This window comes from Xenopus tropicalis, chromosome 4 (assembly GCF_000004195.4).
Source record: "Xenopus tropicalis strain Nigerian chromosome 4, UCB_Xtro_10.0, whole genome shotgun sequence".
NCBI lineage: Eukaryota > Metazoa > Chordata > Amphibia > Anura > Pipidae > Xenopus > Xenopus tropicalis.
In genome coordinates, this window is record NC_030680.2 from 89858805 (window position 1) to 89886732 (window position 27928).

General features: G+C 38.9%; 1 protein-coding gene across 3 annotated transcripts in view; it reads left to right on the top strand.

Annotated features, from left to right (window-relative positions):
• The first annotated feature begins 446 nt into the window (after nt 1-446).
• Nucleotides 447-27928, top strand: part of artn (artemin) — a 37784-nt gene continuing 10302 nt past the window's right edge. Inside the window, exons 1-2 of one of the 3 annotated variants that reach the window (XM_002931600.5) lie at nt 447-631; nt 6953-7385. In XM_002931600.5, the coding sequence (XP_002931646.1) occupies nt 7100-7385 (286 nt within the window). In that variant the 5' untranslated portion in view covers nt 447-631; nt 6953-7099. Of the gene's footprint in view, nt 632-721; nt 924-6952; nt 7386-27928 lie in introns of those variants that run through there. The other 2 variants (XM_004913964.4, XM_004913965.4) reach the window with 2 other exon arrangements.

Consider the following 27928-nt stretch of genomic DNA (forward strand, 5'->3'; position numbering starts at 1 on the left):
GATTGTGAGCTCCACTGATGCAGGGACTAATGATGTATAGAATCATTTCTATCATTTCATATAAAGAAAAATAATATATATATATATATATATACACACACACAGTTATTGTGGCCCCAAATATTTATATATTACCTTTCCCTCTTTCCAAAAACCTGTAAAGATCCAAGTCTCACGGTTTATGGCACAGTTATCATTATTACTATATTATTCATTCACAGTTACACTGATGTGGGTGTAGAAAGTCGCTAATTAAGTGTTTAAATATATTTCTATACCGTTTCTAGGACTATATTGATCTTTTTATGGCCAAATCAATCTCTGAGTTGAGTTTACTTCCTGCTTGCGGAAAGTAAAAGTCGGTGTTACGTTTCCTGGTGAATAATACGATATGAGGTGATGGCCGGTCGGGTTGGATGATGAGCTTTTACATAATCAATCCGATTAATAGGAGGAAGTGCAGCAATGGCTGCGGGTCAGGCGCTGCTGGGCCAAGATATACATGTGTAGGGAGGGCGAACATGGAGGCAAGAATAACGCCCGTCTCACTGGCCATCACTTCTTTCTCTCTCTGGAGTGGGAATGTGACAGACCGGCAAGGAATCTCCCTGAGCGCTAAAGCAGTTGAGAGGTAGGGGATGCTGTGAGGCTACAGTATGTGAGAGAGTAGCAGGGAGGGGATCCCAGGGGAGGTGGGAACAATCCTTAGAATAGGATAGGATCGGCAGGAAGCTTTCTAGCCCAGAGCATGCCATGGGGTGGATCAGAGAAGCAGGAGCCTGCTTGCGAGAGAAGGCAGGCGAGCAAGGTAAGCGCCTCTGTGTCCCGTATGTGGCAGCTCCCGGCGGGTCACTAGTCAGGTGGAGAGGAGAGACACAGGCAGAGAGAGGACGTTCATTAGCGCACATTTGGCGCGCACAGAGGTACAGTCGGAATTTTTTCGCTAATTTGTTGTAATGATCGGAGTTCCGCTGTCAGGCTGACAACATAGTACCAGCACGGACGTTTTAGCAAAACTAATACTGGGAAGCTGCATGCATGGAACTCACTGACAGGAACTGCCATTCCTTGTGTCCTATGTACTGCGCCTATGTATTGCGCCTATGTACTGCGCTGCTGCGTTCCGATGTATTGTTGGGGATGTTTGCACCGGGCGCTGCGTGTATTAGTGCGGTTTCTGTCGCACTTTGCCTTGGTAGCACTTTCCCTCAGTAGGGATCAGTGTGAGTAGAGTAACGTACTGCAATGTACCGAGTGTAATGTGCCGAGTGCTGTAATGTCCGTGCTGCACTGTAAGTCCCCATCGGGGATTAGGAGCTTAGCGCTCAGCCCAGGCAGCAGCTTTTCATGAATACCCCTAAATAACTTGCCCGAGCTCCTCTTTGGGTCCCACATGACAAGAGTTGCATGTAGCACCTTTACATTGTCGCCAAGTGCTTTTTTGGACAATTCCAATAGTTTTGCATCTGTGAATTTCTAACATTTGTAAAATACATTTCCGTCAAGTATTTCTGTAGTTATTGTTGATATAAAGGATGCGCGTATAAAATGCAGCCGACAGAAGCATGGCGTGTATGGGAAGCCAGGGACAAGATAACAGTTTAGACAAGAGCAAGTCACATGCAGAACACACATCAGAAGTGTCCCTGGATATTTTCAGTCTCTCTACAGCTAGTCACTTCATATGGGGCGGTAACACAATTAACAACTAGTGGAGCAGTGTTATAAAGTCTGTCTGTTGTGTCTAATATGTATTAGATTGTAAGCTCTGCATGGAAATCTCTCCTCTTGTCTCTTAGCACTTAGCAGTATCAAACATTATTTATATTAATTCCAATCTCTTGTATTAATGCATTGGTTTCATGTACAGTGTGTGTACACAACTAGCACTATAAATAAAAATATGCATACATGTGTGTGACACAAATCCTTTATATGGGCATTTTCTATGCATTTGACGCACGTTTGAGATGCAGGCTTGAGTGCACCAACAAATAAGCTTATTGCTTCCATTTTATTCTGCCTGGTTGTATCCCCCATTATCCAAAACTACATTTAAGCGCAGCTTTGTTACATTAGGTTTTTTTTTTAAACACAGCATGCTGCATTTTTATGTGTTCATTATACAATAAAATACAGACATGCACATTAACCTCACAAAAACTTGGTTGCATGTCATTTAAAAACACAATTTAAGCTTTTTCCATGCACTAATTAATAAACAAAAAAAGCTGGGGTGTAAAAGCCTTTAAAGGTATGGCATTTTCTTAACATTTGAAGTAACTTAAAATTATGCAACTAATTTTATGTCACAAGCCATGTATGTTTAGTAAGAATAAAAGACAAATGTCGAAATCCACACTAGGTGACATATTTTGTCACATTTTCTACCTGATCAGAATGACAGAATTCTGGACAGAATTACATATGGCACAGTACAGCATGTGCACTACAGGCCATTCACTCAAGGGAATTGTGTTTGTTTTCAGAGATAAATGTGCTTTATGCAATAAAAAGCCAGCTAGAGGGCTGCAGGTTGCATGTGTCCCTATTTGTGAGAAGTATACTTGGTGTTCAGGAGCCCATGCAGAGGAATAGGGATACAAGGTTATTAACTGTACGTGTATCGTGACAAAGAGAGACTTTGCTAGTCACTTACAGGCCTGACAAAGTACAGGAATGTGCCTGCAAAGGGGTTAAACTGCTGAATGGAAGAAGACAAATGAATCAGTATTGCTGCAAATATTTGTCTACCATTTGTTCATATATCAATAATTGTATTCTAAACCTTAAACTTCTTTCATTGCATTGTCAGCTGCTGCAAAAGAGTCTTGTGATCACCTGAGGTTATTGTATTGGCAAAGCAGGACAGTTCCCATACACAGGCACATCATTCTGTTACTACTGCACCACAGAGCTAGACATACATGCAGTGCCAATATATGGATATGCACGTTATGTCATTATTATATATTTTATATTTCACACTCTAGTCTATGTTTCTGCAGCATGCTACATAGTGACATGAAGAAAAAGATGAGAGGCAATGAAGACCCTGGCTAAAAAGGTTTTCATGTTTTTGCAGAACTTATACATATATTAGTTAAGATCCTTGAGTTGTTTCCATTTAAGTGGGAACTGTTTGCATTATGATTTTCTGTATTTTTAAGTAGCCTTGCAATAAGAATCTAGCAATAGACTTCTCAGCTACAAAACATCTGAATATTTACATTAACAGAGGTTACCTAGGAGCAGTTCTTTTGCCTAGAGCTAATGTCAGAATGGTATTTTTTCACATTAGAAATTTTCTGCTGCTACACCTCTCCACAGTACAGTACAGCAGCCCTTTGACAGGGAAGGTATGTAACTTGCCTTGGAATGTCTGACACAGTATCAATATATACTTAAATATTTTCTAGCCTTATGATCCCCCCTTTATATACACATTACTGCAAATGCACCCTGATCAGCTCTTATACATATCCTATGAACATCTGCAATAGCATGGACTGCACCTACACTTGGCAGGTAGTTGGCCATAATCAAAGCACTCCATAGGACTATTCGCATAAGGGCTGCTGTAATTCAAGGCAGGTACAGCAAACCCACATATAAAATGCATTATTTGTACTTCCACCTTACCACCTGTTGGTCAGTGTGCATAGGTCAGTGACTGAGTGACTTGTAACTTCTCAGAGATCACTGCCACTCACTGAGCAGGGAAAATCATCTGCATACAAAAGGTGCTTGCACTGATAATCTTATATTTCCCACAATAAATTATTTTACTGTCACTACCTAACAACAGTGAACACAACTACAGTTTATTATAATGTACAAATATTTACTATAGTAAACTAAAGTAAATTATTTTCTTAATATTAGAGCAGACTGTGTTAAAGGTACAGTTTTGCTTTAAATCCATGTGTCCTGAATACCCATGCATGAGAGATGAAATATCAGTCACTTTCTTGGGAATCTGCGTCTACTATCCTTTCTTTCCCCCTTCTAAAGCACTAATGGCCAAATTGTACTGAGAATAGTCTTTATGTTATTTATTTTGATATACTGGGTGGCTGACAGGGTTGACAGTCATTACATAGAAAGAAACCTAGACAGAAGAGAGAATATGTTAGGCTTAACTAATTTAAAGGGCAATTATTAATAATTACTACTAATACATAGCTTTCAAGTACTTTCCATTAAATAGATGAGGCCAAGCTATAGACTGTGTCTATCAGTACTACAGTGCTTCAGAAATAATTTAGCCTTTATGATATACAGGCCAATAAAAGATTTCTTCCTTCCAGACTGAGTCCTGCCATGTGTTTTTGGAGGTATTATACATAAGATTTGCAGTGCATTTATCCTGCACTGTGAGGCAATTATACATGGAACTGGACGTGTATTTATCCTGCCGTGTCTAGGATGTATTATGAAAGAAGTCAGTATCTTGTCATGTGTTCTGGGGCATAATTTGTCATTTAAGACACACTCTAAGTCTGTTTTAATTATAGCCAATGAATGTAAATAAACAAGAGTAAAGAAGGTTAGAAATGATTAAAACTAAATTTATTTAGGCAACTGTGTAATCCAAAGTATGAATAACTTTATTAGGAGCACTAATCCCTATCGCATATATACAATGATATAAATATTTCTCCTTTGTTGACTTAGGTTTCATACATCACTGGAGTTAACAGATGCATGTATCCTACAAAAGTAAATTGCATGCCTGGCAGTGCTGATATATTCATGCTTTTCACCTGGTTTCTTACATTAGTTTAGTGGTTTAGCGTTCTTCTGGATTATTTAAACAAGGAACCAGTTCTGTGAGATACATTGCGCATAATGTATTCCTGTTCAGGCATCTGTTGTTTTATGTATAATATAAAAGTAGCCATATGGCTTTTATGGTATCTGACAAGGGCCATAAACCATCCTCTGTGAGCCCCCTACCATATTTTTAGGACCCCTTTAATTCCCTGCATATGTATACGGCAGGTGGCAGGGGTATTGCTGGTCTTTGCCAGTTTCACCCTTATAAGGGGGCCCCCCTGCAATCGCAGGGTCCGCTCCCCTATTCTCACACCACTGTTTCTGGCTAATCTGCCCTGGGCCAAATGGATAGATAATGTATGTATGTTTATACACACTGATAAGCAAATACTGTTTTTTAATTTGTTTGGGCCAATGGCCTAAACATTGGACATGCAGGAGCTTAATTGCTTCTGTGCCTGCTCTCAATTCCTTATCTGCATATGCATTATGCACCCACCAATGATATTTGTAGTTTGCACAGATCAACCACGGTCCAACAGAATTACAGACTGCTCTTTGTAACTGACCCTCAAGGTGAAGTATTTTCCCAGATTGGCAAGTAGTATGGTTAAAATTGGGCAATCTGCCTGTCCAAATCTGGATACGTATGGGTATCTTAAAACTGTGCAAATCATTGTCTAAGGTGTTTTATAGTAGCAGTGTTTGGAAAAGTTGTACCCCATGGTAAAACTGCTGACAAGTAGTTTAGTTCAATACAATCAGTAGCTTAGTTATGTGCTACCCTTCTGTTGGACACTTCAAGGAATATAGACATATTCTACTACTTGGGGTTACTGTACAAATAGTTACTGCTGTGGTTTTTGATATGCAATGCTTATTTGGTTGCTCTTCCTACAAATCCAGTGGCGTCTCAACCTATGGCAACTACCATTATGATTGGCTAGTTGTCATAAAATGGGTTCGCCAAACCAGGTTTATTCTTTATTGTGGCTTGTAGTTTATAGGATCCCAGCCTGTCTCCTGTATTGATGAGATCCAAGACACTGTATGTAACTCATAGCATAGGGGGCACTAACAGCAGGGGTATGCACTTATTAGGGATGTGTATTTTATCACATCTTGGATACAATGACCGAGGTGCACCTTGTGCAAATGTGGCCTGCGTGATGAACTGAGTGAGCCGATTATTTGGTCTAGTTTCCCTTTTTGGACAATAAAAATGGTGTGTGAAGACATTATCAAGACTGATGATTTTAAGAGGCCACATACATACAGATAAATACTGGTAAACCTGCATAGAAAAACATGTGTGGCCGAATTTAGAATCTTCTAGAAGATGGGAGAGGGGCAGCAGTGTACAAAACACCCATAACCCCAATGATGTGTGTTTCTGAGAGGTCATTTGCATTTTTGAGGATTTCTATGAGTATGAGGCAACAAGGGCAAAGACTGCATGGTCCAGTAACTCATAGCAACAAGTCCAGTTTTTGCTTCCACTTAGATGAATGGTGTATTTAGCATCATGCCATATGCTACTGCCCACTAGCTCAGCCTTATTTGCAATTGCACCACCCAAGCGTTTAGTGTTTGTAACCTATCCTCTTGGAGCTATTACTAATTCTTTAAAGCATGCTATTTATTTTTCTTTGGGTAATCACAGACTTTAATTCAAATATAAAGAATTTGTGTTGACAAAAGAAATGTCATCTGAACCTAAGTTCCCTAAGTCTTGAGATACGTGCATCACTTGTCAGCCAAGCTCCTGCGTCATTTGAATGACCTTGTGAAATGACCTTATGCTTCAAATGAAGTCACTGCAGTGTCTCCAAATCTATAAACAGAAGGTTTCTGCATGCCCACATTTCTAATTGAGATTCTCTTCTAAAACTGACCCTTTCCGCAATCATTTTCTAGGTACAGTGCTTATTAGTCAGCATATTTATTAGCATCTGTGTTTATTGGTGTTGATTTCCTGCCGCATCTTCATGCTATTGTACAAATAGGTATTAGATGACTGCACATATCAACTTTCAGTTTCTCTAGTGTAAGGCTTGATGGATGTGATAAATGTCACAATAATGTGGCAAGCAAATTTTGGGAAATTGAGTTACTTATATTTCTTCTTTATTCTTTTTTTGTTTGTTTTTCCCTGCCTTCTCTTCTCCTGCAGGCATACAGTGTGCTCTGTGCTCAGATTCTTTGGTGGGCTTTCCAGTGTGTATCAGAGGAACTATTGACTGGAATTTTGGACAGACTCTATGCCAGGACTTATTATGGTGCTGTGGAGCTGGATTTAAACTGGGCTTATCCCCTGGAGATGCTCAGTTTTCGGCAGGGGGACCTCACAGTCACATTGGGCTACCGGTGGAAGAACCAAATAAAGATCTGCGGAGGACTGTACAGGAGCGCAATAGATTGTGGGCAGGTGTGTCGGGAGGAGAAACTAAATGCTTCAAGGGAGCAGTGTCTTGAATGGAGCTCTAGAACAGAGGAATCCACTGGGCTTTTGGGTAAACTCACAGGAGAGCTCTCAGAAATCTGGAGTCCAAAGCAAAGAAACAGAAAATCATTGGAAAAAAACAGCACGGATAAAAGAAATCACGGTGAGTACAACTATCATGCACACCATATAGTTAAGATAGATAGTACATAAAAACTGTTTATGGGTTTCATTTACTAAGCACTGGGGGCATGCATGGATACCACAATAATATTGTTGATTTTTTTCTTGGTTCTGAAGGTAGCATATGTGTACAGTTTAATGTAACCCAGCAGGACAAGGGCACTGTACATTATAGACAGCAGAAGTTGTTTTTGCATGGGAGGTAGCAAGGAGACCACACCCACTTTTAAGGTCACACCCTTTAAACTACCAGCTCATAACTCAGAATAACATTCCCTTTGAAGCAAAACATTCTGTTTTTAAATGATTTCCATGCAATAATAAAACAGTATCTTTTACTTGACAGTAACTAAGCTGCATAAATCCATATTTTTGGCAAAACAATCCTATCCGGTTTATTTAATGTTTAACTGGTTTTAGTAGATTTAAGGTAAGGTGATCCAAATTACTGGAAAACCCCAGGTGACAAGCATTTTTAATAACAGACCCCATACATTTGTTATGCAAAGTAGCCTAAATGAGCATTAATTACTTTTTAGTTAATTCATTTTTGAGAGTCAAGTTCAAAGGGGTAAGAATAGATTTTGGTGGGTAATGGTGGAATGTACACATACATGGCAAACTACAAGTACTGCATAAAACACCCTCTGTGATGTAATATGTTTGTAAGCAATAGGAGAACAGATGCTTTGTCAGTGCCATCTACAGAATGTTATTCAAAGAGAGTAGTAATAATGCCATGACTATCACTTCATACAGTAAGATTAGTGTGTGCTGTACCCCAAGGATAATAAAGAAAACAGCTAGGTTTAGTGGCACCCCAAGAAAATTTTACAGTGTGAAGCAGCATGCACTGGCACCCCAATTGCATTATATTGTGAGAATCATTGGGTACTGGTAATCTGAGTACATTATTCAATGAGAGATTCTAGCACTGCATGCAGTGGGTACTGAAACCACAAACATTTTATAGTGACAGAGACCACTGACACCTAGAGAACATTGTACAGACTCAGGTTTTGGCACCCCCTTAATCTAATAAAAAGCAGCAGGGTCTACATCAGAAACTTTGGGGCCCCATACAAGTTAATTATATAGGGGCCTCCCTTGAACACAAGCACGCAGTACCAACATTTTGGCCATGCCCCTTGTGTGTGCTATATAAATAGCTGATGTTACTTTATAACAAGAAGTTCATAGAAAAAGTTTCATTAATTAACGGTGAGTTTATTAAGCGTAGGGACCCAGTGGTGTTGCTGTGGGGCCCAATAACCAGTCATTTCACTGTTAAAAGTTCATGTGGGAGACACTAACAAAATGTATTAAATAGCTTAACTGTATTAAATAGCTTCACTAAAATAGCTTCACTAAAATAATCAATTCATATAAATAGCTAAACTTAATAAAATGTGCTAATAAATCAGTTTATTCAGGGTCAGTGGAATTTACGTTGTTTTTTAAATCATTGGTGGTAAATGGAGTTTGCCCCTGTCTGCCCCTGTAAAACTTTATGTCTTGACTTTTGCTTAATATGCAAGTTTAGTCAGTTTCTAGGCAAGTTACGTCAGTTTCTTAAGTTTCTAGGCAACTTTTTCTAAAGTTACATAAATTTCGTAATTTTTAACTCAACCTTATAGGTAACTTACACAATTTACCTACCTTTTATGACACAGATTTTCACAAGGCCCGGCATAACTGTACCCCCTCTCCCCCCCTGCTGGCAGCCCTGAGAAGCAGTGGGCCCTAACTAATCCCTGCCTTTTTGAACCCCCCTCCTTTTTTTTCAGATTATTATGTCATTTTACTAGCTCTTTTTCTTGGGTAAAAAATATTTGAGGCATGCCCCCCTGGACACATTGTTTCTGACGGTTCTGATTCTGTATGTACCAGCTGCCTTTGTCCAGGCTAAAATTACAGGGCACTTGGTTTAAAGCTTGTGCTAACACAGTGGCTTTCCTTATTCTGCCCTTACTCTACCCTTATTTAAACTATCCTTATAGACCTCTTGGTTATTTGTGGCCTTGCACTTCAGTAAAAACATTAGTTAAGTGATTGCAGTGGCATGCAAACAATTCAGTGAGCTGTAAAGTACTTTTGTACATTTTGTACAGCTAGAATAGCCATCTAGCAGATATGGTGAAACATACATAATAATGGCATTTAGACACACATGGGATCTAAAGCCTTAAAGGCTAAATACATACCTAAATGAAATGATATTCAGTGATTTGGTCCATGCCATAAGGCTGCAGCATGGAGTCTGCAGAAAATGCAGGTCATCTTTCCCTGTATCCTACCTCTGGTCTTTTCATTTCCTCTAACTACTACTGTCAAGGGCCATTGAGACTCCAGTCTCATATGAAGAGTGAAAGGTATTGGGGAGGCATTTAGATGAGAAAAAGCTGCTGTATTTCTAGATGCATACAGTAGCCCTACTATAAAAGCTAGAACTTGGGACCTGTCAAGGCCAGCTGATTCTTCAAGCTGACATCTTTGAAACACATTTCAAAGCAGCGATCCAGATGTGCTAGTGCCATACCATAGATGTTTAGAACAGGGCTAACATGTTTTTCACAACTTGCTTGGAGTATTTTTCTCAGGTTATACTATAGCAGATTTTAGAAAATGTATGTTTCATGGCAGTTGAAAATAGTTTCAGACTCTACACTTGGGTGATACTCTAGGTCCTGTCTGCAGGGAAGGCATGACATGTGGCTTCTGGGTTGAACAGAGAGGGGATTCTGTGACAACAGTTGTGATGCAGTGGGAATTTGCTGTGATATCCTGCACAGTATCAAGGTGCAGTCTGGGGCTTTGGTTTATGGTCCATTCCAGCAGGGGGTGAGAATAGGGGTTCCTCAGTTCTGTGGCAAGCTAAACAAACATTTGAAAGAGAAACTGCAAAACTTCAGCACTGGATTTTCATGTGATTCCAGAGTTGCCATTGGTTGAGAGGCGTTTATAGTAGCTGTGCATGGATGCCCAGGAGCGGAGTGTGATTTTCTTTTTGCTCTGCTGCAGTCACAGAGGAGTTGTTTTTTCTCTTGCTAGTTACATATATATACTTTTTCTTTTAGGTTGCCTTTTTTCTCTCTCTTTTGGCAGCCTGTATTTTTGTTTTCTGCTTTTTCTTTATCCTTTTCTCTACAATTTTTTTCTTTATTTCTTATTCACCTTTTGGTTAGAGGCACATGGACCCTGCAGCCTCCTAGTGCATGTCATAAAAAGTTTTGGGGTGGGTCCCATGCTCAATTAAGAAACAATTAGAGACTTTTGTTGTTGTTGTTTTTTTTCTTATAGTTAGCTTAAAGTTCTAGTGTGTGAAAGGAAGACACACAAGGCATGTTATGAGCCTGCATTACCTGATACATATTAACAGGACTGCCATTGGGATGGACAGACAGGCCTCATTAAAAAAGTTCGGGTGGATCATGAATAGGGGTGGGCAGATGGATGTATGGGGCCCCACAATTTGTTATGGCAACCCTGAACATCAAATGGGTGGCAGACTCTGTAGATGTTGTGGCTTCACCTAAAGCTGATATAATACAATGGATCAAGCAGGCTGTTGGATGAGGATCTTCCTTCAGAACTGATTTCAAATAAGCAGCACCTTTGATTAAATCAGTAAAGAGGATTCTACGTTGGCCCTGGCCAAGTTGTATAAACAACAATTTGGAATTAAATGTCACTTTTTAGGCTTCTTAAGTAATTAGAGTGAACCAATGTTGTTCTTTTGGACAATAAATGATAGTGGTTTAAATGTGCAAGCAGGGAAGAACTAGGAGCAGTCATCTTTTTATTGTTATATTGTGGTACCCAAGACATTTTTATCCAATCTGTCAAGCAGTTTTTCATAATTTTGTAAGCAGATGATAATGGTCAAGAATGTCAAGGCACTAACCTTTTTTTTAAAGGTATCCCTATCCCCAAGCCATGGTGACAAATACAGCAGCCCAGGATTAGGAGCTGAATGTTGATTTGTTTTTTGTACTTTGACCCCTGTTTTTCTATTAGTGCAGCAAAGAATGAAAAATATAATGATAGCTTGCTTTCGCCCATGCCAGCAGCGGTTTCCTCGATTGCTAAGATTGGTAAAGAAATTGCCCAGGAAAATCCAAGTGAAGAGATCTGTTGATTCTGGGACCAGTGGTTTATCTGAATCCTGAATTCTTGAGCCTGATATCCTGGCGACTCAGAGGCAGCAGGGTCCAGTAGTATTTTTCTGAAGCTGTCACATTTTCTAAAACCAGATAAAACCTTTATATCTTTGGCATATAGGAGAATCTGAGATACGTTTGCAGCATAATCCCTCACTTGTCAGGCATTCTCTAAAGGTATATGCTTATGCCCTATATATGTTCTTAGAAAACTGATGTCTAGTCCCTTTGAAACATTAGTCAGTCAGGAAAGTACAATAGCTAAAGGCTTTGGTCTATGAGCATACTTACCTGTGAGGATATATACCTTAGATTTTTTTCAGACAAAAATAATATTGATTAGTCAGAGCATTTTTCACTAAAGTTGTTTCCTGTTTTCAACTCAAAAAGAAAATCATTCTGACTTTCTTTTTGGCTGAGCCCTCCTGTCAGAAAGAATGGTTGCAGAATAATCTGAATGTGCAGGTGCCTGTGTATGTACTTGCACAAATTTAAAGTCTTGCAGAAAACATGCTGCCACTCCATCTGGTCCATAACAAGGCAAGCTGCTTCATTAGCTACTATTAGTTGTTGAATAGTGTCAGCAATTCCCAAGGCTTACTCAGCAGTACACAAACCCATTCCTCCTTTTGTCAAGGAACACTCAACCAAAGTCATCACGGATATGTGGGCATTTGAAATGGGGCCAGTTTCTGAATTAGTCTGCAGGGTGGCTGGCTGCCTTATGTTCAATTAGGATAGGATATTTGTGAAGCTTTACCAGCTTTACGTGTGGTTGGCTGTGATAGCTGACAGGCTATGGGCTAAAAAAGGAAAGAAACACATTATTCGGAACTTGGAATGACTTACCCACCTTTTTGTGTACATAGTTATTAAAGTGTGAACAATACATAATTTCCGTGATGATGATCTCCATAAAATTAGTTAAATGATGCTGGTATAGAAATTATTGACATATTGAGCAACTGATTTTCTGCCCTGTATATGGAACCCAGAAAATATTTACATTTCATAATATACATTTTCAGTAGGATATGCCATTTAATCATACAGATTCCTTTATTCCTTGTTAGTATTACGGTTACAGTTCCTTTAGTCAGGAGGAGATAAATAAAGGGAGGTGGAAGAGTAAACATGGAAGTTTGATAGCTTTGACTCCTGTGGGGCTTGTACCAGTAGCAGAGGTAACAAATGATACATATTTACCAGATGTACAACTAGATATAACTGGGCCTCAGACTAAATATTATAATCCCATTACCAAAACCCTGGCAAGAATAGATCTGGTTTATCTCACCCAATGAAACAGTTTCGCAGTCATGCCCACATCCTCCTGCAAACAAGTCCCTGCAGAAGGCATGCAGAGCAATACTGTTATCAACAGCTACATGATTTCTCAGCTCATTGTTTAGTGTAGGAATTCTCCTTGTTCAACAGAACAGTTGGTGTAGGCAGTATAAGGTGCATGTATGGAAAAAAGAATATTTGTGAATAGTGTTTAAACAAGATTTTGTGTGTATTTTAGCACTTTGTATTTGCATTAGTAAGAGTGTTTAAATGTTTTAAAGTAGGCAAGATTTTTTATAGAAAACATAGATAACTACTCTTGGTCAACTACTTTGCCAATAGAGAATAGGGAGTTTATTGGCCTGTGTATGTGGGAAAAATAATAGAATATCTGGGACTGGCCAAAGAGCTATTGGGAGAGTTTAAAATGCACCCCCCCAACAGCATCTAACTACAGTCCAATGATTTGACAAAGGCCAAACGAATGGATTGGCCAAGTTTGTTCCAGACTGGACAAAGATCCACTTGTTTGGCAGTGTCATCAAATTAGCAGATTTTAAGTTGTGGCCAGCTGTAAACAGCAAAAGAAAATGCAGTTTTCATTGAATATAATAAGAGAGAGAAAAAATAGTATTTCAAGTGTTTCACAGGCCTTTGTTTAAATATCTGAATGGAACATAAGTAGAATGGGTCAATGGAGCTGTATATGACCAATATTGGGTCAACCAGTCACAAACGCAATATCTGCTGATAGATCGCAATGTAACTTTTGCGCAACCAGCTTAGTGAAAAATGGCACACATCTGGCTAGACAGTAATAAGTACAAATGTAACTGCGTACTATGTCACATTCCCAGTCCCAAGTTTAATCTGAATTTGTAACTCTATAGCTGTGGACAGAAGCTGTGCCATGTCTAGCAGATGTAATTAGATCCTGAAATATAGACGGGTGAACAAAAGCTTTGCATTTTATCATCTGCACTACAGGAGAGTCATATGGCAGCATCCAGAAATATATCTCTGAACAAGACAGAGGAATTGCGGCTCTTTTCCTTTAGTCTGCTGCACAGCTAGTGGCTCACATGGACCAGCAATTAACTGCAATTTTATACACTGTTGTAGCAAGTCACCTCATATGCCAGATGGATCTCTTAATAGAAGCCAGACTTTGTTTACAAACAACACACAAATCCTCAGAAGCCCAGGAAACTTGGCTTTGTAAACCACTGGGGGGTCTACTCTGTTTACAGAGAATGAAGCCCATGAAGTACACAGAGCACTGTAATAAATTGCCTTTGGATGGGTAATTGCAATATGTGTGTCTTAAAAGAAAAGTAATGACACAACTGAAATCAGTCTTAATATCTAAAATTACTTAAATTAATAGTTCAAATTTGTATGTATATCATTACATACAGCATACAAATAGCACTGTATAAATAAAAGGTACTTACATCCCTACAATAGTGATATATTGGAGCAGACATACAGTATTTGTAGGCATTGCAGACTTCAGTAGATGCACATTGTATTTTTTTACTAGTAGATGGTGCATCTTTATTTTGACAAACACAGCCAAGAAAATCAGTTTGAAAATCCAACATGAATATTTATATGCGTGTTTGGGGCCACTTTCTTCATTAATTCGAGCTCAGGGAGACATTTTTAATATTATAAATTAAATATAAGGAACAAACAGTACAAATTTCTCTGCATTTGAAAGCATGTGCTGAAACATTCATACACCTTATCACTTCCTTTACTGAGCTCCAGACAAATATTTACATATATTAAATATACATCCTTTAGTGAGAGTTGCACATAACTTTCATCCTGCCAGAATAACAACATTTTCAAGGTTATATATTTTTATGAGAATGATGTGGTGGTATATTGTGTGGCTGTGCGCAAGCCAGTTTACAGGAATATTCTTCTGGCTGAGGAATACATCACAGAATCTCCCTTTATTATCATTTATTTATAGTGCAAAGCATTATGTAGGCTGTTCACAAAGTCAGGTAAGAGTCCTGCTCCCAAGACACTTAACTGTCATTTAAATAATGTGCTAAGAATAGGCAACATGAATTCTTTGTATCCTGCTTAAATTATGTCTTTCCAAAAGATGAGGGTAATGGGATAGAAAGGTGTTTGGAGGCATTTTGTGTGAGCAATGTGTGCCATAAGCCTTACAGCATAACATGCAACTTGGCAAAAGGAAACAATGTATTTTTTGAAAGAGAAGTGACATTCCAACCTCAATCTTTTTAGTTTTCATGTAAACAGATATTGTATAGTTACATAGTTAGTTACATAGTTACATAGGGTTGAAAAAAGACCAGTGTCCATCAAGTTCAACCCATCCAAGTAAACCCAGCACACCTAACCCACACCTACCAATCTATACACTCACATACATAAACTATAAATACAACCACTAGTACTAACTGTAGATATTAGTATCACAATAGCCTTGGATATTCTTATTGATCAAGAACTCATCCAGGCCCCTCTTAAAGGCATTAACAGAATCTGCCATTACCACATCACTAGGAAGGGCATTCCACAACCTCACTGCCCTCACTGTGAAAAACCACCTACGCTGCTTCAAATGGAAGCTCCGTTCCTCTAATCTAAAGGGGTGACCTCTGGTGCGTTGATTGTTTTTATGGGAAAAAAGAACATCCCCCAACTGCCTATAATCCCCTCTAATGTACTTGTACAGAGTAATCATGTCCCCTCGCAAGCGCCTCTTTTCCAGAGAAAACAACCCCAACCTCGACAGTCTCACCTCATAGTTTAAATCTTCCATACCCTTTACCAGTTTAGTTGCACGTCTCTGCACTTTCTCCAGCTCATTAATATCCTTCTTAAGGACTGGAGCCCAAAACTGCACTGCATACTCAAGGTGAGGCCTTACCAGGGACCTATAAAGGGGCAAAATTATGTTCTCATCCCTTGAGTCAATGCCCTTTTTTATACAAGACAGCACTTTATTTGCTTTAGTAGCCACAGAATGACACTGCCTGGAATTAGACAACTTGTTATCAACAAAAACCCCTAGATCCTTCTCCATTAAGGATGCCCCCAACACACTACGATTCAGTAGATAGTTTGCGTTTATATTATTTCTACCAAAGTGCATAACTTTGCACTTATCAACATTGAACCTCATTTTCCAGTTTGCTGCCCAGTTATCTAATTTTGTCAAATCGCTCTGCAAAGCGGCAGCATCCTGCATGGAACTTATAGTTTTGCACAATTTTGTGTCATCAGCAAAAATAGAAACAGTACAGTGATGCAGAATATGTTGGTGCTTTATAAATTCGGGTTATTAATAATTGTTTTTTTATGGACATCAAATAAGGGATACTGTTTATTTTTTTCAGTTCTTTAAACTTTTTCATTAACCTATGAACATGTCATGATTACGTAGTAGTGAGCTTTCTAGTAGACAAAATAAGAAAAAACACAATAAAACACTTTTTCTGGGACTGCCCAGTCATCCAGAATAAATGGCTCCCATTTTATGGAAAATAAACTGGATATCCCCCTGAAGCTTACCCCAGCCAGGACTCTACTCCATATTTTGCCTCAAGACCTAGAAAAGGGGAAAGCACTTCTTTCCCATCACTTCTGTTTTGCAGTCACAGCATGCATAGCACGCTTTTGGAAATCGCCCCCCTGACCCTTTATCAGATTCTTAAGGAAATGGAGGAAAACCTAATAATGGAGGAAGGTCTGGACATTGACATTATACAGAGGTCTCGGCATAACTCACTATGGATGGCTTGGCGCAGAGCCCAATTAATTGAACTTTGCAGACAATTACCCAAACCTGACTAGACCCCTCTCACATCTTTCAAATGATAATACAAAGGTGTCTCTCCCTACCCACATATCCCTATCCCCTACTAATATCCCCTCTCTCCACCCCCCCATCCCCTGGGAATTGTACTACATGTTACTGACAAAGATGTTTTCTTTTTTGTGTGCATTGCTGTTACAATATTTACAATCCTACAAATCCTACATATGAATTGTTTTCATTATTGTTTGTCAACATACATTTGGTGATATTGCTCATGATCAACATGTATTCATACAGTGTCAAGGGTTACACAATAAACAAATAGGTTTGAAGGGCCCTGCTCACAATAGCTTACATTTTAAAAATGGAGACAGTAGGAACAGTGACACACGAGAATGTTGAAAACAGTTGGTTATTAATTATGGTACCTTCTGAGCCAACAGGGTGCATTTAATAGATTTATTTAAATAAATGGGTCTTTTGGGAGCATTCGAAGTTTGGGAGGAAAGGAGAGAGTTCCATGGGTCTTTAGGTCATGGCAGGGAATTCCAAAGACAGGCAGAAGCTCAACAAAGTCTTGCAGTTGGGAATGGGACAGAGTTATGTAGGGAAAAGAAAGCAAAGGTCAGAAGCAATGTGTAGAGAGCTGGAACTTTATTGTTAAGGGCCTTGAATGTGAGTGTTATTATTTTGAATTTTATTTCAAAGGTGAAATTGGGGGCCAGTGAAGGGCTTTGCATTAGAATCAGATAATATGGAACAGAGAGATAAGTGCATGAGTCTATTGGCAGCATTTAGAAAATACTGAAGCTGTGAAAGAAGGTACGGTATATTGGAATGCCTGCAAGGATTAGGTTGCCTTCATCAAGGTGGGAAATAAGAGACTAAATAAATGAATTGCTTGTCTAAGCTAAGCTAGGGGCTTATTTGTGCAATATTGCACAGGTGAAAGCAACAGGATTTAGTAAGGGGTTGGATGTAGGGCATAAAAGACAGATGGGAGTCAAAGATAACTCCTAAATATCAAGCATGTGTGGTTTAGTGGAAGGTGGTGCTGTTGTCTGTGAGGTAAAGGTTTGACTCAAAGGTTCACCATAAAGATTCAAGTGGAATCCAGTGAATGAATCGGTTTTTGATAGGCAGTATAACGTGAGAAGATCAGTGGGCCTTAAGGAATGTCACTATAAGGAGGGAATGAGGTGGTGCCATAAAAAGCTACTTTACAGGAATGGTCAGAAAGATAATATTTTAACCATAACAAAGCAGTTTCTCAAATGACAATATAGTACAGATTGTCTAGAAGGAGTGGGTTCTAGGCTTCCTATTGCGTCTTGTCAGGGTTTTAGTTATTGTCCAAATCTAGTCAGTGAGATGTTTTATGGAAGGCCATGTCTCTGTTAGATATATGGATCCAGGCACCTTATGAGTTTGTATTACATTTGTCCACAATAATTGAAGGGTATTTGGGCTAAGCATGTCTGGTGAGATTAGCAACACATCAAGATCAAGATTATACAACATACATACATTTATACATGTATAAATATACTGGAACAAGGACAGCAGTCATAGGATTTAAAGAACAAAATGCAAATTTAAAAATGGAAAGGTTTATTACTCAAATACATTTTATTATAATTGTTTATATTTGGGGTGTATTATGTTTTATGATAACCTAGTGAACGCTACATGAATTCCATTAGAATCAAGCTTGTTCTTTAAAATTCCAATGTAGTAAAATTAATGGTTTTAAAACTTTCAGTCAATTTGTGATTATAACCAAACAGACTGCCAGGGCAACCAGTGATTTGGTCATTTATCACCCAAAGACTGGATCTGTCCTTTATTGGCTGCAAATATATATTGAAATATTATGAAAGGACAGGGTTTTGTGCCTCACTGGGCACTTTATCAAGCCTCATCTGATATTTTATCTTGGGTATCAGAAAGTGAAACCTTGGTGTGTTTTACGACCATCTAATATTCTCTTAGTGGCTCATTTACATACCGGCAATACATCTATTTCCTCTTGTTGACAGAATGTTGTTGATGGGTTCTTTCTGAAGCAGTATGTGCTATAGTTCATTATCACCTCTCAGAAAAACAATATTTGCCCTCTTACTGAGTATCATCTCATCACAAGAGCATTATCTCTTTATCTAGGAATCCACATACTTGCCCCTTTGACTATCTTCATGCCCTGCAGAGGTTTCTGCCCAAGCTATCAATGTATAATTGCTCACCACTCATTCCTCATTGACATTTTGGCCTCTGTCCCTGCCCTTGGGCATCCTCTGCTGCATTCATTAATTGGGTGCCTGTGCCTGATAGGGTACACTGAATATCCTTATATATCAGCTCTTAATTATGATCAAGTTATCGTGGCAGTCAACTCAAAACTGTCTACAGTTCAAGACCGAGTTCAGCAACATTCGTGCACTAAGGTACAGTGAAAGCCTTGGCTTGGACAGCATTTCATCAGGGACAGCAATCAGACCCTTCTGGTGACATAAACAGCTGAATTTTCATTATCAGAAAATATCAAAATCAGGCTCTTTAAATGCAGAAAGCACAATTTGAACTAAAAATATGGCCTCAGACAGAAGCTTCCACAAAAAATGCCCCTAAATGAGTTAATAATACAGTCATTTGTCAGTTATGTTTTCATGTTTTAAAAATCTGGCATGAACAGCATACTAACAAATATAAAGGATATATACTGATAGCCCCCTCCAAGCATCTGATTCCTTCTGATTGAAAGACCTCTGTAAAGGATGTGTCAGTTGTGAAGATTTATGTCTTGTCCTTTCTTGCATTTGTCAAACACAGCTTGCTAATAGCATTCCCAGCATTCTTCTCACATGCAAGGTCTTTGGCTTCATATTTATATGCAAATGAAAAGAACACTAATACCTGATATTAGGTCTTTACTTAAGGCAAAAATTACCCTTCAGTGCTTATCAAGAAATGCTAAGACTTATATCTATGAGGACACAGTTTGGCTCTTGGCTTTCTGTACAGATGATGAGTATATTTGGGTTTGACAAGTCAAGTGCATTGGTGCTTTATGAATTTGGATATATTTCTTATGTTTGAGTTTTGAGATAGATATTTAGGTCTGATCCATTGTTCTTGCTCAGAATTGTTGCTGTTTCTATGTGTTATATGTTGGACAAAAGATCTTTTTCAGCCTATATAGAAGTGAGCAAGCTTTAAATGTCCTAGAGACATTTTGCAGAAAAATTGCTATTGTTGATTGAAAATGTGTTAGAAAATAGAGGCAGAAATCTGACACACTGTCAAGCCACTGTTGCTAAGGCTTCTAGCCTGACAGTTTGCCATAACCATGCACCATAACCCCCAATGTAAATAAACTAAGGACAACTGAAAAAGAAGACCCTGATGATAAAGTGGGACAAACCGATAAGGGTAAGCTGAAATGCACTATTTTTCTAGCCCAACATGGGATGCCACCTGTTGTGAGTAGACGCCAGTGAAATAAAGTCTGCACCTGGCTCGGAAGCTCTTAGGAACACTTCTGGATGCAGGAATGTGATTGACAGTTCCATTATCGGATAGTTTCTGCAGCAGCTGAGTGTTTTTTACAAGCTGCTCTGGGTGGGTACAAATGAGTGTTGCAGGACTATATATGTCTTGCCAACCTGGATTTCTTCTTTACTACCCACTGAAATATTTGTGTTTGGGTGGCATAAGAGCAGCAGTGTAAGGCAGACTGGGTGTGCCAGTTATCCTACAGAGTTCAGCACAGAGATGGACAATAGATTTCAGGATCCTCACATTAGGTCAATGACTTCTGCTGTGCACATTTTTAAAAGCAGTGTGTAATATGCATGAGCAATTTTGGGTTGTCCAGCAGTTACTGAGGAATTAACCTGAATTTTTAATAGAATTTGACAAAGGAAACGATGTTATGTGCATGCATGTATGCAGTTCTGGGTGCTCTGTGAATTCTGCACCAGCAGTATACTAATATTTCTGATGGTTCCCGTGGCACAGGGCAGAAGCAAAGCATAGAGGACTGCATGTGGCCCCTGGGTTGCTAGTTCAGCACCAGTGTCTTTTATTATTACGGATATCAGGGGCAGTTTATATTTTCCCATTGCCCCAAGTAACTTCTTGAACCAGCACTTTCATGGGAATTGAATTTAATCTGGCTTCTACCCAGGAACATCTGTAATACACTCATACTTACACGTTACCCCTACCAATATGGGCCTAAAAAGACTTTATTTGCATTTTTCCTGTGTTTATTCCAGATTTGATAGGCAGTTCCCATGTTTTCTCTAAGGCAGTGTGCTAAGGATGCAACAAGAGTCAGGGAGTGATGCAATGCTCTGGAAGAGACTGGGTACTGGAGTTTACAGTCCAGAGGTGACTGAACTGTAGCATCGCAGTCTACACAAAGCTTGTTTAGTAATTTAACAACCATCTGCATCATTTTACTACATATATTGTCCTCCATCCTTTACAGTGACACGCATGCCATATCATAATCATATTTCAGATGTCTTGCTCAAGATTGATATGGTATGCTGTTTTAGGATTAAAATCTTCTGACCTAATTTGGATCTGGATTCTTATGGGAACAAAGTAGTGCGTGAAGCAAGAATCCATCCTGACCTCTAGTAGTGCTGGCAGGGAAGGCGAGGCCAGTTATTAATAGCCAGGTGACATGTACTACGGATGACAGCCTTGATTTCTTATTGGAGAGTAGACAAATACTTTACTGCCACCAAGCTGGCAACACGTGAATTGCAGTTTTAGTCTAGTGGGAAGGTGTTTTTTTTCTTCCAAATATGCATGAATCATAAGTGTATGTAAACTAACAGTTCTAATACTCATGCACACTGAATATACCATGTGTGTATATAATATTTATGTGGAACGATTAAAGCGTGATATGACACATATTTATGTTGCTGATTCACCATGTAAGGTTTATGGAAAGTCACAGCTGACAGTCTCAGTGAAGTGGCAGATTGTGTCTTGAAAGGACCCACATTGCAGGCCAGTTCCTACACAGAGCATAGAAAGCAGACCTACATGGAAATGCAGACACTTCATTCAGGTGGTATTTTCTGTTCACGTTTTTTGGATTCCATTACAAGCTGTTTTTATAGTATGCAATTTTTCTTAAACATACTTAGAGACTTAAAGATAACCTGTCGCTTTCTGGTAAATCTCACTGGTTTGGACCCCTTTGTAGTTGTCTCTTTTAGGTGTAGGCAGTATCACACATTCTAAAGATACTTTTGTATTCTCTCTGGCAAATTAGAACCTGAGTGCTACATAGAGCACAGAATGTGTTGGGATGGTTATGCTAGGCTTTTTTGTCATTTAAAATGTGATTATATAAGCCTGGCTTGGGGTTGACTGCCTTTTGCAGCTATGGATTATAAACCCCACTTGCTGCCTTCCTTGTACCTTGGATTAATACCTCACTTAGATATTTTTCATATGGTATATATATATTGTATATATATCAGTATGCCATGGGGACCAGTCATATGCTTGCTGTCATTATTTCACTTGTGGCTGGCTAAACAAAGTTAATTATGGGTCAGTTGCCATGTTAATAACTAGTATTATTAATTGAGCTCTAGTTGGGGTTTTTTTTAACATATCTGAGATGTAGTGTGTCTAAGGGCTCATTCTGTTGCAGGGAAGCCTTATAGTATGCATGTGTTTGTATTAATTCTCTATTTTCAGTCTCCCTGTAGCTGCAAGCTGTCTTATACTGATTCTAAATCCTCTGTCATAGTCTCTGCATAATGCAGGCTGTCTCTTTTTATCTTGAGCTTTCTATATGCTTTTGCCTTCAGCAAATATTTAGGAATCTCTTGTTCGTTTTTAGACTGAGCAATCAAGATAAACAACATAGTTATCCTGTAATTTCACATTTAATGGAAGGAAGAATGCTGTTATTTCAACTGACATAGCGCGTGCGTGGCAGCCCAGCTTGCTGCATTCTTCTTTGCCAGTGTTATTGTGTGTTTCTGTGCCACCAAATCCCAATGAAAAGAATAGGGAATGCTCTGCCTACAGCAGATGCTGGGGGAGATTGGCGCCTGTCAGTCACCCCCAGTGTCAACAGTAGGCAAAGCTTTTGCCATTTCCTTCAGCATAAACTGGTATCAGGTAAAAAAGTGTGTCTTGACGACAGTGTTTTTCCCTTAGAGCACCGTGAAGGCCAAGTCACATGTGCCATATCACTAAGCATTAAATCTGAATCTGCCACATCCCTAGACATATCCTGGATTCACTGTATTATTTATATAAAAATTCCTTACACAGTTTGCATAAATGCTTTTTTCTCTTGGTCCTACCAAATTACTCATATCTTGGTCCTTGATAGATGCCATAAGTCACTGGCCTCAGTTACTAACACAAGTGTAATTTAGCACTAATTCAGTAACCAGTTATTATTTTAACTGCACTAATTTGCTGATTGGTTTCTATGAGTGTAAATTCACAGCTGTGTTTGTAAATAAGGGCTTGTCCCCTGAAAGCAGTTGGGTTTTCCTGTCACTCATGCTTATTTGTCAGGGCTGGACAGTATCATATGGTTGCATCTGGGAAAACTGTTAGGTTGAAAGAGCACAATAACTATTATTTAATTTAGGCAACATTACAAATACTGTAGGGTAGAAAGTGCATTTTTGCTCACAATACACCTTGCCGCACTTGAGTTGCACCTGTCACTCTTAGACACAATGGGTACGATTTTGGCAATAAATTTGCTTAATCTGTAATCAGGGCTTATCCCCTTAGTGGTATGGCACATATGACTTCTGACCATCAGTCTAGGTGAAAGCTATCAAGGTCAAAACACCCTTCTTTACCTGTTGCCCCCCACTTAAAATAATGCTAAATTATTTGCCTACAGTAGATGTTGAAGGTGATAGGCAGAGACTGATAACTACAAGTGTCTGTCATATGCAGAACATTTCCTATTCTTTTTATCTCTTTGTCTGTCCATTTATCTATACCTGGCTATCATATTGCCTTTACCTTATATTCATTACAGTTAAATTCTGTTATGCAGAGGAAATTTAGTTTTATAGATACTGTACTTAAATTGTAATATGTATTCATGTACATTTAAGACTTTCCCGTGAAAATAAATATTGTATTGTACTGTAGCCAACCACTGTGGGTGACTGTAACCTAGAGCCTATGTTTTAGGTATACCTTGTGTCAGACTTGGGGATATTTACCAAACGTAAAGGTGTGTCAGATAATGGTTTGCACTTTTAAAATATTTTTTCAGGAGTGGTTAAAATCTCTTCTACGGAAAAAATAACAAGATGAGGAGGAAAGTGTGTTAGTGTGTAAAGCCACACCAAATAGTACAAACACAGATTTGCCAACAGGATGGAACAAGCTCAATGAATAAATGTATCGCACAGGGAAGCAAGAGTTACATTGTGTTAACTTCATTATAGAGCATAGCCATATCTGACCCACAGGCTCTCACACACAAGTGTTTCTTCCTGCATCCCCCTACGGTGGGTCATGCATTCTACCACAGGGAAACACAGGACTAAATGCAGCCTTGTATTTACGATTAGTTTGTACTCATTTTGGCGCAGGCAAGCACCAAACACAGATGAAATGCAACTTAATGTGCTCCACCTGCATCAGCCCTTGTCAATGCCACAGTGGGTTCAAACTAATAGGAAATACAGGGCTGCATTTACTCCTTTGTTCCCTATGGAGAAACGCCTGAAAGATCCATTGTAGAAGGGAAACTTGAGTGTGAAAGGGCTGTCCTTAATTGTCCATGACATAGGACAAGTATGTACTGTTTATATGTATAAAATACATCTATGAAATTATAATGTCATACATGTTGTTCATAGGCTCCCACTTGGACAACCCAGCATAGAGATGACTGTTGGCATTCTCACTGCATATGATGCTTGACTAAGAGAAAGAAAGGACAGTAAATAAATGAAAATCTACTTGATCATTTATATCTGGCAGTCACTGGCTATTTGGAGCTTGTTCTACACACTAGGGTTGTCCTGTGTCAGTTTATTTGATAAATATTGGGCTGTTTAAAATTGTGCCTGTTGGGACAATCGGACCTGGGAAGCCCTGTCATAAGTAGTCACTCAAAGTCTTTAACAATGTTTAATAGTCTTTAAAAAATTACTTATTTGCACCTTATTCCCCTCTCATCCCCTAGTCATAGTAGATATATTTCTGCCCGGTTAAGGGTTTATGTTATACAAGACTCTGGGGCTCATTTAGTAATAATGGGCAAGTCTGCATCTGTGCAGAAATCTATAACAACCAATCACTGCTATGCCAACCAATCATTGATTAGCTTTTTTCAGCCAGCTCCAGGAAGAACAATAAAAGCAAACATTTGATTGGTTGTCATAGGTTTTAATGCAGATTTGGCCAGTTTTCATAAACCCTCAGTATGTTTGGGCAGGTGCAGTAATCTATAAATGCCCAGTCAGCAGGGAGTATTTACTGGCCACCTCTTTTACACAACTCTCCAGTGGATTCTATTTGATGTCTATGGGTTACTGTACCTGGGAAAAAGGTAATGCTTTTTATTACATTAACCCCTATATGTAATAAAAGGCACTAAATTTGACCAGGAGAAGTAACCAATAGCACCAATAAGATGTTTGCTTTTAAACTGGTGACCAGTTAATACTTCCTGTTGATTGGTTGCTATGGGTTAAAGTTCCTGGGCAAACTTGGTGGCTATACATGGGCCGATATCAGTTCTTTGGACCGTTTTGGCAGGTTATCTTCCCATGTATGAGCATGAACGACTGGCCACCCGACCGACATCTGGCCTGAAATCAGGCAGATCCTTATCAGGAAAGTTTGATTTTTCTGTCGGATTAGGGACCGCATTGGCTTGTTGATGCGGTCCCTAAATTGAATGTGCCTATACCCGCCGTTCTAATTTAATAAACGAATAAGCCCAATGTCGCCAAGCGAGCCAATCTTACCATATATGGCGTGTTACCCTGGCTAAAAAAAACAGCCCAAAGTGGCATGACCAACAATATTATTGACTTGATAAGAGTCCATGTAACCATGCCTTGTTATAATCATAAATCTTTATACTCCCATACTGCATGATTATTAGCCAAGAAGTAAAGCCCTTGATGTTCATGTTGGAGTTGGATATCTTTCAAAAAATGAAGTTCTTGAGGGACATATCCATATCCACACTTTCCAGCTAACAGTGAAGCTGCTAGCCTGAGCGTTACATACATCCAGTGAGTGGGCAGTGATGTGTTATGTTGAAATATTTTTCAAGTTAATCTAAGGCAGAAAACCCCAAGCCATACAAAAGGATTACTTAGCACTTGCAGTTCAACATACTATTTGTGGTGTAATAAAATGACAAGATAATCACTCAACAAATAGCAGCAGAAAATGTACACCCTCCAGTAAAACAACTTATTCTGGAAATATGTTCTGCATTAGACTTAAGGTTTGTTCTTAGATAGTTAGGCCTCAGAGATGCAATGCAATGTCAAAACGCATTAAATGATATACAGTGCACATACAGTATATACATACAGACTTATACAGACCTGTCTATACACTCACATATATAAAATATATATACTGATGCCTATAATAAATAGCCTTGGCTACTGGATAATGACATTAATGGCAAAGCCTTAAGGATAGTGATCCACCACCATCCACAACTTTTTATCATTCTCTGTGGACATATGCAGTTGTGCGTGATGTAGCAGTATGGCATTCTCAAAATGACTGTTAATTGTGCTCGCACTTTGACATGAATCGATCACAGTTAAGCTGAAAGTACGGTTGCCGCTGTTTCCAGTATTCATTGTGGGTGTGATGTGTCTGACATGTGTGCTGCACATATTGGGTTCCAGGGTTCCCCTGTGTCAGTAGGAGCAGCAGTGCTTGATTTGGAGCAAGTGGCGGAAGGAAGGCAGGGACAATGGCTGCAATTATACAAAATGGAAGGAGCGCAAGTGTATTCAATAAAATGGATTTTTTCGTGCAACTGACTGCAGCTTTGTTTCCAAATGTAAATCTTTCATAAGCTTTTCTGACTTGTAACTTCCTGGCCCTATGTAAATAAATGGCAATGATGATGATGCAATCAACAGAAACCAAAAAATATTCTCTTGCTGTGACAAGTCCTCTTTTTTAATGTGGGCTGACACTGCATAAAATGTATGGGACAGGTGAATTGTACAATGCTACAAATGAACGCACTGGTAACATTATATCATCATTCTCCTTTCATTGTATAAATAGAAACTGTTCTTTAGGATGTTACTGACCCCAGCTGGTGAGACACTTGTCTTTCACTGCTCTCCCCTGCGTTTCTGAAATATTCCAAGCAATCAAAGTGACTGCAGAGATCCACTATGTTCCCTGATCACAGACATATTCTACTGTACAGCGCTGCGTACAGTAAAAGTAGCGCTTTATAAATAAAGATAGATATACATACATACATATTTTGGCTTGGCTAAAGGTGGTTTAGGAAGGAAGGAAGGTAGCTGATCACTGATGATAAATGTGTGTTTGTGCTGTTTGTGTAATTTGGTTACTCTGCGACATGCAGATTTACTAGAATTGGAGCTGGGAAATCCTGAAGGATTCATTTTAGCACATTTACTAAACATTTTTGTTGAGTATCAGGAACATTTTCCTTACAGTCAGGAAAGTGTTCATGGAGTTCAACATTCTGTTCAGTAGAGCACACAGCAGCAGCACTGAGCTCCAACAACCTCCCAATACCCAAAGGAAAATGCAAACATTGACTTATACTTTGGACAAATCCTTTCCCTGTTAAAATGATTGGTAACTGTAGATTGTAGACCTTAGACACCCCTTTTTCTTTATATAATTACATTAAGAGTTAAATTGGGTTGAAAAAAGATCAGAATCCATCAAAAGACCAGAGTTCGTCAAGTTCAACCCTTTATTAATTATAATTTATATTAAAGAGGTAGTTCACCTTTAAATAAACTTTAAGTAAGATATAGACATTGACATCCTGAGACAGCTTGCTCTTGGACTTAATTTTTTATGGTTTTTCAGTTATTCAGCTTTTTGTTCAGCAGCTCTCCAGTTTGGTATTACAGCAGCTATCTGGTTGCTAGGGTCTTATCTACCCAAGCAACCAGGCAGTGGGTTGAACAACAGAGAGGAATATGAATAGGAGAAGGCCTGCATAGAAACATAAGTAATAAAAAGTAACAATAACAATAAATTTGT